The sequence below is a fragment of the Lycium ferocissimum genome, chromosome 2 (assembly GCF_029784015.1).
Source record: "Lycium ferocissimum isolate CSIRO_LF1 chromosome 2, AGI_CSIRO_Lferr_CH_V1, whole genome shotgun sequence".
Lineage (NCBI taxonomy): Eukaryota > Viridiplantae > Streptophyta > Magnoliopsida > Solanales > Solanaceae > Lycium > Lycium ferocissimum.
The window spans coordinates 62,365,151-62,382,182 of record NC_081343.1 but is presented as its reverse complement, the minus strand read 5'-3'; the positions used below and the strand labels follow the sequence as shown (position 1 = coordinate 62,382,182).

The 17,032-nt window shown below is 32.6% G+C and overlaps 1 protein-coding gene and 1 long non-coding RNA gene across 2 annotated transcripts; both read right to left on the bottom strand.

The window, feature by feature from the left end:
• Nucleotides 1-375: 375 nt before the first annotated feature.
• LOC132048293 (uncharacterized) lies at nt 376-2,768 on the bottom strand. Its single transcript, XR_009412940.1, has 2 exons — nt 2,726-2,768; nt 376-824 (listed from the first exon to the last, which is right to left on the bottom strand). It is a non-coding gene; the product is annotated as an uncharacterized LOC132048293 (long non-coding RNA).
• Nucleotides 2,769-4,315: 1,547 nt separating this feature from the next.
• On the bottom strand, nt 4,316-8,001 carry LOC132048292 (putative Peroxidase 48). Its single transcript, XM_059439199.1, has 4 exons — nt 7,489-8,001; nt 5,783-5,974; nt 5,185-5,350; nt 4,316-5,087 (listed from the first exon to the last, which is right to left on the bottom strand). Exons 1-4 carry the CDS (start codon nt 7,744-7,746, stop codon nt 4,603-4,605), a joined length of 1,101 nt encoding a protein of 366 aa, XP_059295182.1. The 5' UTR covers nt 7,747-8,001; the 3' UTR covers nt 4,316-4,602.
• Between the last annotated feature and the right edge of the window lie 9,031 nt (nt 8,002-17,032).

Sequence of the window (17,032 nt, the reverse complement as noted above, 5' to 3'; positions counted from 1 at the left end):
TTTATATAAATATTATTTAAATTTTTCGACCTCTTGTGGTCGAAATATGAAAGAATATAAAATAAAATAAAATAAAACAAAACAAAATTTATTTTCAAAATTTCGACCGCATGAGTTCAAAATTTAGCAATATTGTTGCCAGATTTTGACCTCATGAGGTCGAAATTCAAAATGTTGCCCAATTTTCGGACCTCATGCGGTCGAAATTCTAATTTCTGGGCACAATTTCGACCTCACAAGGTCGAAAATTATCAATCTGCGTTGATTTTCGACCTCCTGAGATTGAAAATCTGGAAAAAAAAAATTCCAGCTTTTACAGCAGCCCACATGCCAATCTCATTCATCAACCAAATCAACAATGCAATTCATCAACACATCCAATTCATCAAAGTACTTCTTCAATCATAACATACAACATTCTACAATCAAATTCAACCTCAAATTTCAATTTAAAGTACTTCTAATTCAAATTACAACTATATTCAAACACTTAAACATCATAAACTTAAACAACCATAAACTACATTCTACAATCAAATTTACCTTCAAAGTACTTCTAATTCGAATTAAAACTACATTCAAACACTTAAATATCATATACCTATCCAAGAAAACATAGCAGAATTAGAATCCAAAAAGTCAACGCTGGGTGTTAGAGACATGATCCGATCTCCTCACTATCCTCATCCACAAGATTATGATCTACGTTGGCCTGTGACCTACGTCGTCTACGGGGTAGGTGTGCTAAGACCTACAAGCATCCCCGGGACACAGGCACAAATGGGCCCAATTTGTGGCGTTCCGCAAGCAACTCTGAGAGATACCTGTTAGCACACATTGACGAGAAGAAAACGATGAGTATTTTTATCAGAACTTTCAGCCTAGATTGCCAAATTAGAGGCTACAGCTTCTAACAATTTGAGTCATTATACTATGAAAGGATGAAAATAATTGAATCCTTCAGCTTAATGTTAAGGAAACACATAGATTACATAGAGCTATGAGATCTCCTTGTCAAATCTATTACTTAAAGATGCACTAGAACAAGCAAAAATAGGCTGTTTGGATTTGAAGCAGATTTATTATACTTGATATCAAAGGAGACAGCATGAACACTGTTCAAAAAAATTTACAACAGGGAATTTATTGAGAAGAATGGAGAAAAGGAGCCGAAGTACTTCAGGCTTATTAATCTGATAGGCTCGCAACATTTTTTGAACTGTAACTACTGTACTTAATGAATCCTGAAACAACCATCAGAGTTAAAAAGCGCTCCAATAATTCGAAAGAATAAAACACCAAAACAAGAAAACAGAGGAATATGCTAAAGCACTCTCAGTTTTCATAAAGATATGTCACAAAAAATGAGAGTAGTCACATTAATCTGCAGAAAAAAAAGAGCATTTCTACTGAAAACTAAAGTACCTTTGGGGTTCAAGAAAACATGCAATTAAAAGGATACTTGGTAAAATGATTTTCCAAGAACTGTTAACAACACTTAAATGCAGAAAATAGTGTTAACATCTATCAGTCACATATTCTCCAAATGAGCAACAATCAAAGCTGGCCAAAGGATTAATTTTAATCTCAAAGCAGTCATATTAATAACTGAGTCCATGTAGGCTCGGTTCATGCATACAAAAGACCAAACGAAAATAACAATTAGCATCAGGAGAGGCAGCTAGTACTTGAATTAATACGCTGTGTGCGGAACATTTTGAGTCTTCAAGCGTAAGACTAAGTCCTAATCTAACTAAATACTTTGGCAGAGACAAGAAGGTGCTTCATAACATGCTTTTCAGGAAACAAAATCTAATAACATAAGTTACTAAAACCACTTATATACTCATTACCAGTTACCACCTATTAGCATGAAAGAAAAACATATAGCATATGTATGAACGGAAGTGTAATTTAAAAATGTTTGTCTATAAACTATTTAATCCTGGGACCAAACTTCTGAGGCCACTAACAAAGTAAAATAGCAAATCAAATAGTAACTTTTATCTGGTTATTCCCACTTGCCATGTAACTTCCAATAAGGATTAAAAGATTGTATCGTCAATATTCAGAGTTAACTAAATGTTACATGTCAATTCTCATGTTTACTGCTTACAAGTTCATGAAAACTACAAAGAAGGAAAAGGAAATGAGGAATCGAAGGAATCATCTACTGAAAGAAAAAATCAAAAACCCACTGATCTCAACTCAATATATACAATATGTTTAATTTAAAAAAAAAAAAAAAAAATCCAGCCTCACATACATTGCTCAAAGTTTTAGTTCTTACTGATCTCAACTCAACAATCCACTTACTTATTTCAGTTGTTCAAGATTGCAATAGCACTACAATTTCCAATACAATCATCTACTGAAAGCCTAGTGTCAACCCTTTGGAAAGAACCATTAGCAGGATACAAATTGAACTATTATACAGAATGACAATTGTTCATAGCATCTTTCCAACATTAATATGTAATACAGTCAAGTGCAAATGCAATCTATAAACACAAATGCTATCTTTAAACCAAATTATTTGGAATTTCAATTTGAATACTACAACAACAACATTAAATTTCAATTCAAAACCCTAAAATAAAGTTAACATTCTAAACCCTAAAACAAACTTTGAACAATCAACAAAGTTAACAAATCTACTAATTAAACTACAACTATACAAAGTAATGCAACTAATAATGATAAAATGAGATTGAAAACCAAAAACCTAGCTCACTATTCAGTCGGCGGTGGCTGGTGGCTGCTCCGGTGATTTAACTGGACAGCGTCGCCTACTTGGAGAATTCCGGTGGTAGTGGGTGGCCGGAGATTGTTGCAATTTTGATTTGAGCAACTTTAAGAAAGATTACTTCGTGCTTCTTATTCTCTTTCTAGTTTTAGCTTTCTCCTATTCTCTTTACTGTTCTATCAGATTTCTTTGAGTTGCAACAGAGATACGGTGGTGGGAATTTTGGGGGACATAGAGTTTAGAGAGGGTAGGTGTATTTTTTATTGAACTTTTTCGACTGTATATGTCGGAAAAATTAAGTCAGATTCGAACAAATTTGACTTAATTATTTCGACCTCAGGCCGTCAAAATTTGATTTTTTTTTTTTTAATTACTTATTTTATAATTATATAATTTACTTTTGTGTAAAATGATTCTTTTTCATTTATTATTTGTACAAAAAATAATTTCGACCTCATGCGATCAAAATTATATTTTTCATTAAAAAATCGACCCCATGTGATTAAAATCCTAAAGAAAATTTACCAAAAAAAAAAATGGAAATTTCGACCACATGAGGTCGATTTTTTCTTTTTTTACCAAAAGTGGTTGAAATTTTCAATTTATTTCTTTAGACAGAAGAAGATTATGTAATCAAAGACTAATTTAAAGTGAAATAGCAAACCAAAATTGTTTAGGTTTTGGTATTTGCTAGTTTCCTTAATTCACGTCTAAATAGGATTTGTATCCAAATCCATATAGGAATAGGTTTTCCAATTCCTAATTAAAGTAGGCTATTTACTATTATAAATAAGGTGGCACAAGAAACATATAGGTATATTGATTAGCTAGATAAAACAAAGAAGCCACAAGCGAGATATGAACAACTTCATTGATTGAAACTATATCTGAGGGCCATACGGGATTGAGACATGAACAACTTCATCCGTCTACAATCCCGTGGCTCTCAGATATGATTTCAGTCCATGAATGAACATTGCGTCTATTGGATCTACCGATCTACTACTGCTAGAACAAAGTAACAAGTTTGCAAAACAAAATTTGCTCATGCTATGTGCTCTATCATGACTATGTAGTTTCATGTAATTTAAAGTTATTGGAAATCACTTCTTTGATACCTTGATCCACTCAAGAACGAGTTATTATAGTTTTATGTTTCTTCGACCAACAAGATTGGGCAAGTTTCGGGGGCACTTAATTGAAGAAATTAAAGAGACGAAATCTTGGATAACCTCTTTTTTCTTTTATGTTATAGTTTCGTGTTTATAATCCTACTGTATATGATTCCCTTGTGTATGCATGATGTTAATTGCTATCTTCAAGAACTGAACCTTCCCTCTCTTTTTATATTTGCAACATGCATGATTTTAGGGTGTACGAACCAGTTCAATTTTCCTGCATGTATGTTTGCATTGGAATTACATCAGGGAAAGTCACATACTATGATTATCTTTTCCACTGACCGATGAAGGTGATACATGCTCAGCAATGCTTCCGGGAATTTAACAGAAATCTTGATAAATTTTTGAGTTTCTTCTTGATTTAAACCCTTTTTTCTTGCAGAAAGATGATACAAGTATAATAGTACGTACCTTAATGCGGCATAAGGCAATTCCGAATTCCGCATTCGGCCACACCCTATTGCCGTCTGGCTCATGCCAATCAAAAACAGGAAATCATATTGACACACATAGTTGTACATACAAAAGACGCAAGCTGAGCATGAGAAAGTTTGTTAAGTCAGTAATTGTAACTAGATCATTAGCATTCAAAGAAACAGTTCACTATATGCCATCCCAGTTTTCCCTAAATCTGGCCACACTAGGAAAAGTCAATGAAACAAGTCTCAGTAGTTCTCATTGATCAGAATTAAGATGGGAGCAACTGTGCCGAACATCTCCTTTGGATCCAGTAAGAACACCAATATTTGACATCTTAGCCATGGCATGAGCAAACTCTGTCCTAAATATAGTCCCGTCGTCAAAAGAATAATCCTCCACCACCGCAGCCGTCTTTTCATTAGCCATCAACTGTTGATCAGCAAACAGCAGCCCTCTTCCTCTCATCAAAGTCTTGTAATAGTGGTTATCAAATGAAGCTGCAATTGAGGAAAATGCTGACACTGACAGTCCCTGGGAGTAGGACATAGCAGACTCACTCAGACCTCTAGCTGTATGTTCGAGGAACATATTATTGATGGTGTTGTTATCGTGTGGACACTTCTGCTTCAACTCTTCAAGAAAGTCAGTAGGAATTGTTGGATCAGGTAAACCTGTGCCCAAGAAATTACTGAGCCTTGGCCGAATGAATTCACAACCAATCCTCCCAATGTTATGTCCTCCTTCAGGTGATGAAAAAGAGTAGAAATTTTAAAATATGTATAATCCAGAAAGAGGGGCAGTATATGAAGATTAAAGTAGTGGGATTAGAAAGATTACCAAGGAGTGCCACTGTTTCTCTCTCATCAAATCCTCTGAGCGAAAACAGCCTAAGAGTTTCACTGATATTCCCATTTGGTCGTGGAATTTCAGCCATGGCCTTATCAAAGAATGACTCCTTACTGTCCCTTCTGCCCGTAAGCACAGGATAATATGGTCCACCAGCCTAAAATGTAGGAAAGCGGCACGTGAGAGGAAAGGCAGAGTATTAAACATACTTGATGATAAAAAGCTAATTTGGTTCGAAAAAGCTAGAAGATCCCATAATGCACTGTTTATGAATATCCCTATATCTTCAGAACTGTGTTGTTAACATATGATACCACTGGAAGGTGTAAAATGTTCTGCTATGTACTAAATATCTAAATATGCACTATAAGATCGTTTAAGTAAACTATTTTAAGAAAGATGATACACATGCTAGCGCATGAGTTACAGACTGTATTCTCTGAATTGCTCCTTGAATTGCTGAATAGGGAAAACAAAACAAATCCATGTAAAATAGAAAAGTACGTACTAAGAGTAAGAATAAAGAAATCATCAAAAGAAACTTAAGGTGCTGAACTATAAGAAACAAAGGATATGGCCAAATTCATACCAGAACAATGCCATCTCTTGTTGCAAGGACAAGGACATCAGAACAAGAGACAACCCCAGGGCATGCCTCCTCAATTTCATCCTTTATGGTGTCAATGAAATTGAAGCCTTTCAGCGTCCTGTTCGGTATAGCCTCACGTTCAACAGTCCCATTCTGATTACTGTCAGCTAGCAGAATAGATGCATCACAACCCTGAAAATCAATAGAACAGATAATTCATTGTCTGGAAAATCTATCTTATCAAGGAAAAAAAAAATGAACCATTGTCTGGTTAACTGTTTTCACAATCAGCTCTGAGCTACTTCTTAGCTTAATATCATTTCTTGACTTCCTTATGACTCTAAAGGCTCACCCCTACTTTTTCAGATGTAATGTCATCCCATCCTCTTTCTATTACCAAAGAAAAAGTGGGAAAAAGGGTGTGGATACGATACACAGAGGGATATAACTACAGGTAAATATACATAAAAATATACGAAAATCAACAAGCAGAGAGAGAGATGTGATGCTGCTAAAACTAGTGAATTTAACAATACATGTGTTTATCTGTTTCCCCAAACTCAAAGCTGAGAAAATTGGATCAGTTAAAACCTCCATCTGAGTCAAACAAAGAACACAAGGCACATGGCAACATACGAAGAATCACAATGGCATGATGTTCAAGATCACACGGCTAATTATAAACAAAAAACATCCACAAGAAGTCAAAGAAATGCAAGTGCAACATGCGCGCATCAGGAATCAATGCCAAATATGAAGAAATACAAAATCCAAAAAAGTATTGCCAATACACATCTACATGGACAACCACAGATAAATCAACATAGAGAGAATAATTTGAACTCATTAAAATTCTGAAATTAGGAAGGGATGATAGGAACTGATCCAATTGGAGCAGTTAAGGACCCTTGACACAGAAAACTTAGACAAGGCACGAAAAGTTTACACAACGCAACATAACAAAAATCATAAGGCATTATTAAATAAATGTCTACAGTGTTATGAGAGAAATACAGAACGTGTAACAGAGGAATAAAGTGACAAAAGGCTGGAAGTACTTAGAACTATTCTGTGTTCATTGGGGTTACACGCAATAGAGATTGTAGAACCCAAAAAAAAGGCTAAGAACTGCATAAAATAACAGCAGGAAAGACAAAAATAGATCAGTAGTTATCGTTCTTGGTAGTAAGAAAATTAATCAACAAAGAAAATTAATCAACAATTATCAAAGTGAGACCAAAACATGTGGAAGGGAACCCTGACATACACCATTAACACGACTACAAGCCTCTTTAATCCCCTCTCTGTTTCATTGAAGGTCTTAAATCCTTTTCTTGACCTTCATAGGGCTCTAAGTTCCTCGCTTACGCTAATCCCCAAAAGAGAAGAAAAACAAAACCTAAAAGCTCGGTGATACAATCGTGATTAACTAAATCTTCAAAAGAAAAAATTGCATATAGGTGGGCGCACAATGTATTCATGAACAGATAAATATGTGTATAGAGCGATGAGAAAAATGAGATGAACACAAAAATTGCATAAAAGCGTACTTGTATGCATGATTTACAAAGCCTTAAACCCACAAAACCCTCTATTTTCAAATGAATAGACTACGCTATGATGTGAAATGACTCAAGATGATGCACATATCAAGAATCATAAACTTTAACAAATGAGAAGAGTATAAGAAAATGAATATTTCGTACCTCAATGAAACAATCATGGAACATAAGGCGTAAGAGTTGGGCAGGGGCATTGTGTTGCAGGTGGACAATACTCTTCATCTTTTTCCACACAATGCTCTCAAGATCCTCACATTTTTCATCATAATAACCATATCTGAGAGCAATACGAAATTGAGAGGCACTTCCTGGAACAATATCTGCTTGGGCCATCATTTTCGTCACAATGCAAGCAACCAAGAATGAAGAAACCGCCATCATAGTCCAGTTCTTGCTCATCATTTTGAGTTTGTGGGAAATGGCTTAAGAGGAAAGTAGAGATTGGGGAAGTGTTGGTGTGGACTCACACCTCACTCGCCTACACCACTATATATACACACACACACACACGGAGAGAACTATACTAGCTAGCGCCAAAATTTGAAACAGAAATTGGGGTATAATAAGTTTTTCTTTTCTCCTTTTTTTTTTTTTGGTCCCCTTTTGGGCCAAGATTTTGGAAGAAGGGGGTACATTAAGAGTGGGTCCAAGACATTGAGATATATGAGAAATTGAAAGCAAAGTTGATCGCAAAGGGAGAGGAATTATAAAGAACTGAGAAATTGAAGGGATTAGGAGGAATTGGGAAAGTTTGTCTATGAAAAAAACCACGAGACAAAATGCAAAATGATAAAAGATAAGTCCCTTATTTTAGTATATAAATAAGTTTAAAATAGTCCTTAAAAAATAATTTAAGCATAGTCCCTTATTTTATATAGTCAGTTTACAATAGTCTTTAAAAAATAATTAAAGCAATTTTAATTCTTTAAGTTTGTCGAAAATAATACTAATTGCAAGTTCAATCGTAAAGTAAACATGTGTAAATTATTTAGTTAGAATGTTTACATTAGCTTGAAGCCTGCTCGTAAATCTCTTCCCTTCTTTGCTTATAATTATATCAATTATTGAGCCACAAACATCTCTGGAAGATTCACATTAAGTTGACACTTGTAGTAGTGTATATTTAAAAAAAAAAAAAAAAAAAATTATAAGAAGAGAAAGATTCTGATAGACATTGCGTTGAATATGCTTATAAAATTAGATCAAAAACTCTCTGGGAATCAACATATTGTGTTCATTACAATTCATACACTGTATTTTTTTATTGGACTTCTCCCTTCTTGTCCACAGTTTGGACATACTAATCCATAGTAATTTTTTGGTTTATTTGAAAGTGAGTCCGGAGTCAAAATGGGTTGTTTTTTGAGCTAATAGCCCAAAATAGAATGCATTTTTTTTTATACCAAAATGGGTATTTCGTTGGTTATCCAACGAAATACCCATCACTACTGTTCCGGTCCGGTTGCATTTCGCTACACTTGTAGCGAAATGTAACAAATAATTTTTTTTTTTTTTTTGTATTTCGTTGGTAGTTCAACGAAATAGGATAAAAAAAATATTAAAAAAATTGTATTTCGTTTATAAAAAAACGAAATAATTTTTTTTTTATTTCATTTATATAAAAACGAAATAGGAAAATATAATTTTTTTTTTTTGTATTTCGTTGGACTACCAACGAAATAGGATAATTCTTTTTTTTTTTTTGTATTTCGTTTATAAAAAAACGAAAAAAATATTTTTTTTATTTCGTTTATATAAAAACGAAATAGGAAAATATAATTTATTTTTTTTTTTTTTGTATTTTGTTGGTATATGAACGAAATAGGATAAAATGTTTTTTTTTTTTGTATTTCATTCATATACCAATGAAATAGGATAAAAAAAAAAAAATTATATATTTCATTTATATAAAAACGAAATAGGAAAATAATGTTTTAGTCAACTTTATATGTCGAGAAAATTAGTCAGCTTTATTTTCAAAAATTGAAACCGCAGAAGTGAAATTGACATTCACAGCTACATTACCCCGGGATTTTTACATTGAAATTTATTGCATATCATCATCTTATAAGTAAATAAAACTGAAAATTTCAGGCTAATTTGGGGGAAAATTGAAATTGAATGGGATAAAAGGTGTTTTTTTAAAAATCGGCTCGGCCAAACCGCCTTGCGGCCGTTTGTCCGCATAGATCTCGAAAAAATACGCAAGTTAAAAAAAAAACGCGTAAAACGGATATCCGAGCGCAAAGTTATGACCATCTAAAGTTTGACCACTTTACAACTAGTTTTTCACCTTATATTTTTTAGAATTAGATTTATATTCAAAATAAAGTTATGTCTTGATTAAAAAATAATACGCTTAAATCAAAATCTTAAAAAATAAAACACCCTAAAGTTTCCAAACAAAACTTACTTCGGGTACCTTTTCAACCCCTAAAACGATGATCCGAACGTTTACGTATCCTTAATGTATTGAGCCTACATTATAGTACGCAGAAAAAAATATCAGGTTCTATATAAAATATTGACGTTTCGGAGTCTTGACACACGGCTAATCGTTGGTCAAAGTATGGAAAAAACTAAGTGTTGGTTGCAAACACTAAGTGTTTTTTCCTATTTCATTGGTATATGAATGAAATACAAAAAAAAAAAAAAAAAATATATATATATATATACATATGTATGTATGTATTTTCCTATTTCGTTTTTATATAAATGACATACAAAAAAAAAAAAAATTATGTTTTCCTATTTCGTTTTTATATAAACGAAATAAAAAAAATATTTATTTCGTTTTTTTATAAACGAAATAAAAAAAAATATTTATTTCGTTTTTTTATAAACGAAATACAAACAAAAAAAAAAATTATCCTATTTCGTTGGTAGTCCAACGAAATACCAAAAAAAAATATATATATATATATATATATTTTCCTATTTCGTTTTTATATAAACGAAATAAAAAAAATTATTTCGTTTTTTTATAAACGAAATACAAAAAAAAAAAATATCCTATTTCGTTGAACTACCAACGAAATACAAAAAAATATATATATATATATATTATTTGTTACATTTCGCTACAAGTGTAGCGAAATGCAACCGAACCGGAACAGTAGTGATGGGTATTTCGTTGGATAACCAACGAAATACCAATTTTGGTATTAAAAAAATGCATTCTATTTTGGGCTATTAGCTCAAAAAACAACCCATTTTGGCTCCAGACTCATTTGAAAGTGATATTTTCGCACCAATGGAGAAGGATTGTCCCTATGTGAAAAAAATGAGAGTAATCATTATAAAGATAATTATCAACACAAATTATGAATTGTGTGAATAAAAATTATAATATCCTGTTGTGATTGAACATTTAAAATCGATACTATTTCTTCATCCGCTGAAACAGAAATAAGAGATCCAGATTCAGATGTGCTTCTTAGAATGAAAGAGGCAAGCATGTCCTATTCGGGGGGGGGGGGGGGATTTTCTAAAATTTAGAATACAATAATTAGGAAGAAACAAGAACAATATATGTAGGAGTAATTGTTTGACACTATATTTGACTCTCCTTTTTCTTTAATTAATTTCATTGTGCTTCATAGTCCTGAATAATTTATCTAAATGATTGGTCTATTTTAAACTCTAAATCTCATAATTAATTTTGAAATAGTATCTCCTTAATTTTAATTAAATTACTGACATTATATTATACTTTATATATAAACAGCCAAAACTATTTTGATACTCCAATATCAATATTGGTATTTTTACTTTTAATAATTTAATGATTTTCTCATATTATTACTCTATTCTCTGAAATACAAAATCACTCTTTCTTTAAACTAAATACGTATACATTATTTAATTTATATATGTATACATTCCTAGAAATTAATTAGGACGAATTAATTCAATTTAGCGGAAAGAGAATGGGAAAATTCGGATTAATTCTAAACGAGCAATTCGCAAGAATGCCCTTATTTTGGGGTGATTTTTAATTTTTGGCCCTCAAATTGGCGGTCTTTAATTTTTGTCCTTCTCCTAATACCATGAGATTTGGGTTTTGAACCCCGACTCAGTAAAAGAAAGATAAATCACAAGGCAGAGTTTTATAGCAAACTTAGGCTATTGGGGTCAAAGTTAGGCCTGCAGGCAGAATTCTGCCTTAAAATTCTACGTTAAGGCAGAGTTTTGCCGGCAAAACTCTGCCTTGTGAATCCAAGTTCTACCTGACGAAATTTTTTAAAATTTTTAATTGAGCGGAGGTTTGAATTCGGAACTTAGGAGTTTTAGGCGAAGGAAAAAAATTAAAGTCCAACAATTTGTGGGACAAAAATTAAAGACCAGTTCATTTGAAGGCCACTACGCACAAAAAAAATGATTCTAAACCATTTCAAAAAGTAAAATTTTCTTAAATAGCTACTTTTTAGCTGCTTCTAACAAGCTATAACTACAAGTTCATTATTTACAATTCGTAGCTGATTCTTCCTATATTTAGGTCCTGGACGCGTCGCATAAATATAGCCAAAATACAGACTAAATACACGGAACTGTTGAGCAAATAATGCCTCTATTTAAGGAAAAAAATCTTTTGCAAACTAACCGTAAATACGTTTTTAATGTCCCATAAATCACGCATCTCATTCTCTTTCATATCTAATCACATATCTCATTCAACATCTAATCATTCACATAAAATTTGAATTCAATAACTCTCTTCATATTTTTTCTGAAATATAACTAAAAAAAAAAAAAATCTTTTAATGTTTCATAAATCACGCAAAGCTTGATTTGTTCATCAACCAATTGCATAGTGACAAGTTGAGATTATCTCCGATGCTATGACCATCGGTTTTGTGTTCGTTATTAAAAATATTCAATGAAATTACATTATTAAAAATCAAAATGTTCGTTACAAAAAATATTAGTTATTGAGTGCAATAAGCTGATATTGAATATTATTTAGTAACTTTAATAAGATGGGAAAACTTGACTCCATAAAAAAATTTTAATCCCTAAGGGTGGCTTTTGATTCACTGTATTTTATCTGTATTATGATTGTATTTTTTAGTGTATTCTAATTTATCCGTAAGATTTGAATTGTAATGAATATATTTACAATATATTTCACTTGTATTTTGTGTGTATTTTTAGGAGTATTAAAATTGTTCTTTAATTTTTGAAGTATATTGTACAGAAAAATGAATTTTATGGTTAAATAATGAATTCAAGTGTACCATGAATATATAGAGAAAATGCATAGAACTCTTCCTGGTTCATCAATAAAATATAGTGAAAACATGTAGGAAATACAAATTTGATATTGAAATGCACTTTATAATTTTTTAGCAGTAACTGTACATGAAAAATATAAATGTAATAAAAAGAGAATTCAAATCTATGATTAGACTATACAACAAACGGGATCATTACCAAAATACATAAAACTTCTTCTAAAATCTTCATAAAAATAATGACGCAATAGTGATGTTATACATCAAAAAAAAGTTGGAGAAAAAAAAAACAACTTAAAACATAAAGCGTTACGTCTACAAATCTACTCACGAACATCTACTAAAATCAACGCATCATAATCAACGGTAGCCTTGACAGGGTATTGGTGGTTGCTCGTTATCAATAAATGCATTCAGGGTTGCCTTGTCGATTTGCGTCGTATCTCATATGGAGAAACTTTGCATCAATTTCAGCTGGAATGCGTCAAGATATACTGAAACTTTGCATTAACAAAACATGAAAAAATAACAACATAACAAATTAACCACAATAAATAAAAACTCATTCAAGATATACTTAAAATATACTATAAATATAATGCAAATATATCAATGTCAAATGCACTTGTGGTTGTCACTACAACAATGTGTATTTGTCTTTGTAAAAATACAACTTGAATATATACTACAAAATATACTTTGATAAAAAGTAAACACAAATTCAAAATCGCATAAATTTACAAGTAACAAATTAGGCGAGAAAAAATATATAACGAGACAATTAAAAACACAAACTAATTGAAATAATAAAAAATACGACAAAAATATACTTAAAATGTACGCAAAATACGGATCGTTGAATTGAAAAAATGAAAAATTAACTGAAGTTCATCAGAAAATACGGTAAAAAAATACTTAAAATGCAAGTAACAAATTAGGTAAAAAAAAATATATAACACACAATTAAAAACACAAAAACTAATTGAAATAATAAAAAATACGAGAAAAATATACTTAAAATGCATGCAAAATATAGATCTGTTGAATTGAAAAAACGAAAAATTAATTGAAGTTCATCAGAAAATATGGTAATAATATACTTAAAATGCAAGTAAAATACATATCTCGTGAAGTGAAAAATAGGGTCATTAATAAGAAAAAATACTTCTCCATCATCTTGCTCATCAACAGAAGGTTTCGGCACAAACAAGTTCAACCATTGACTTTCATAGCAGCAGAAGTCATATTTCAACACAGAAGACACCATTGAAATACAAAATAGCAAAAAGGATACACCTAAAATGCGGCAACGAACACCAAAAGGAAAATACAACCCAACAAATAAATCATACATACGGCCACTTTGCACCTTGGCAAGATCACCTCCGAACAACGAGTTGGTGGGCGATAGTTGATACCACACTGAATCCGTAGGGCACCGGTCAACAAATTGGATGGTGCGCTTAGTCTTGATGGTAGCCACGAGCGGCATTCACATCCTTTGGCACAACATCGCCCCGGAATGGTGATGATGATGATGGGATGAGTGTTTGAGTCTTCTATGTTTTAGGCAAAAAATAAAAGAAAATCTTACATATTTTAGGTAATAGAGTTGAATTGGGACTCTAAAGGTTGAAATTAATGAGTAGTTAATACGAGTAAAAAAAGGAAGTGAACCAAATCGATGGCGATTTGAAAAGCACGAAATTAGGGGAGATTGGGAGTTAGAAAAGTAAATTTAGGAAAATGGAAGAGAGAGAACGTGTGTAGCTAAAAAATAGGGATGAGGGGAGTGGTTAAAAAAGTGGACAGGCTATAAGTTGTAAAAATATAATATTATAGCTACTAAACTTAATAATTAAAAAGTATAGTTATGTTCCATAAATATGTAACATAGTAAGTTATGCCAAGTAAAAATTACTTTCAAAAATCCAAAAGTCTAGCATTTGGGCCATCCTATCAATATCTGGGCCGAAAAGTTTATTTCGACTCGAGGGATCATTCGCACTTTGTCCCTATTTTGTGCTGGTCTTTAATTTTTACCCTTCAAGGCAAATAATATTTTCGCGAGACATAAGTTTATATTTTTGCATCATAATAGCCCACAAGTTATGCCCACACTCTTAAAAGCAAAGCATAAGTTCTATTTTGAAGAACAGAAATTAAAGGATAACTTGCATAAATAGCTATAACTTCTAGGTTTCTAACCAACCGTAGCTACTTTTTTCTTACTTACTTTTTGTAGCTATGTTATAGCTATTTCGGTGTATTTAAGTGTATTTAAATACACAATTCTGCATGTATTCAGGCCTATCCAAATACACAGTTAGTCAAATACAAATGTGTATAGATCATTCAAAAAACACATACACTCGACAAATACATATACCTTATATTTATACTAAAAAAATGACGAATACACTCAGATACACTCATATCTGGAGATACAAGAAATAAAATACATTTAGATCTGAGATGCAGGAAGGAGAAGAAGCCACGAATTCCGTCCAGAAATGTAAAATTTCTCTGAAAATTGAGCAAATACACGCAGATCGACGAATACACTTAAGTATTTACACTAAAAAAATGACTAATACACTCAAATGCACTCAGATCTGGAGATCCAAGAAATAAAAATACACTCAGATCTGAGATACAGGAAGGAGAAGAAGCCATGGATTATGGCCAGAGATGTAAAAGTTCCTCTGGAAATTGAGCAAATACAGTCAGATCGACGAATACACTCAAATATATCGTCATCTAGGTCTTCTCAGAGAAAAACATTGTTGTTTGGGACTTCTTTTTCAATGGGGGCGTGGTGTTTATGCTAGTGTTGAATTTTAGAATTATGGGAGCGTATTTTCCTATTTCTAACAGAGTAATAGGATTCAGAAGCATATTTATTGATTACATGTAGAATTTTTGCCCTTGATGTCACTGAAAACCACTCGATAATGGTAAATGAAACCCTATCTCTGGCCATCGTCTCTAGCTACCACCGCCAGCAAATACATCAACTCCAGCCGATCATTAATAGTGAAACAGAGTAAGAAAAAGAGGTGATGAGAGAGAGAGAGAGAGAGAGAGAGAGAGAGAGAGAGAGAGAGAGAGAGAGAGAGAGAGAGAGAGAGTACATTGTATTTAGGAGAAGGGTACATACAATATATCTATGAGCGGTAAATTAAATACACAGTATAGCTACGGGTTGTGATTAATTTAACATGTAGTTATTATACTTAAATACCTCTTATAGTTAGCTCCAGCATGTAAAAATTCCAAAATTAAGTACGAGCCCATTTGAAGGGCATAATTAAAGACTAGCCCATTATAAAGGACAAACCATACAGTTTCTTCCTATTTAGGGGTCATTCACACAAATGCCCTATATTTCAGAGGTGGTCTTTAATTGTTGGCCCTCAATTACTGGTCTTTAATTTTTGCTCTTCAACACTTTAAGTGGCCGAAAATACCACTGAGATTCTAGGTTCAAACCCTAGCAGAGTATAAAAAAACCATAAGGCAGAATTTTGTAGCAAATTGTGCTTATTCGGGCAGAAGTGAGAAACCCAGCAGAGTAAAAAAAAATCTTAAGAACAAGGTTTCATAGCAAACTGTGCCTATTTGGGGTAAAGTTGTGCCTTTAGACATAGTTTTGTAGAAATTAAGTCATCCTACGGAACTATGCCTCGAGGCATAGTTTCTATATACTATATAAGTTATGCCTTAAGACATAGTTTCTATATAGAAGTTATGCGTTAAGTCACAACTTTACCTTTGTCTAGCATAGTTCTGTAGAAGAAGTTAGGCCTTAAGACATAACATTTGCCCGAATAGGCATAATTTACTACGAAATTCTGTCTTGCGATTTTTTTTTTTTATCTCTGCGGAGGTTCGAACCCGAATCTCTGGTTTCATTGACCAACGAATAAAGGTACTTTCGCCCACAAATTTTCATTAAATGAGAAGTAGGGGCAAAAATTAAAGACCACTGATTTGAGGGGCAAAAATTAAAGGGGAAAGATCACGCATGCCCCCTCAAATCAAAATAATTACCCGCCCATACCCCCATTACTTTCGTACCCCCAGAAAAAATCAAAAGTATTTACTCGAGATGCCTCCTAATTATGATACCAACATGATATATAAATAAATTGAGATGGCATCATCGAAGATGCTTCAGCCCTTCTCTTAGTCCCCCATGATATTATCATGATATATAAATATACTGAGACGGTATTAATTATAAATGATCATGTTCATTTATTAAAAATAACACACTTTTCTCGATAAAAACCTCTATGATACCATCGTCTTATATACATATAATGTGATGGTATCACTGAGGACTGCTTCAGTCTTCAATGAGATACTCCTCAGGACCATGGTATCATTGTGGTATATAAATATACTGAGACGGTATCATGGACAACCGCTTCAGTCTTTCTCTTAGTCCT

What these genes read in the sequence shown, in the direction of transcription:
- LOC132048292 (XM_059439199.1), bottom strand. Translation starts at nt 7,746, where the DNA reads ATGATGAGCAAGAACTGGACTATGATGGCGGTTTCTTCATTCTTGGTT. An exon ending in CAAGAGATGGCATTGTTCTG is followed by an intron (nt 5,351 to 5,782) that starts GTATGAATTTGG and finishes CCTACATTTTAG; the next exon opens with GCTGGTGGACCATATTATCC. An exon ending in AGAAACAGTGGCACTCCTTG is followed by an intron (nt 5,088 to 5,184) that starts GTAATCTTTCTA and finishes CATCACCTGAAG; the next exon opens with GAGGACATAACATTGGGAGG.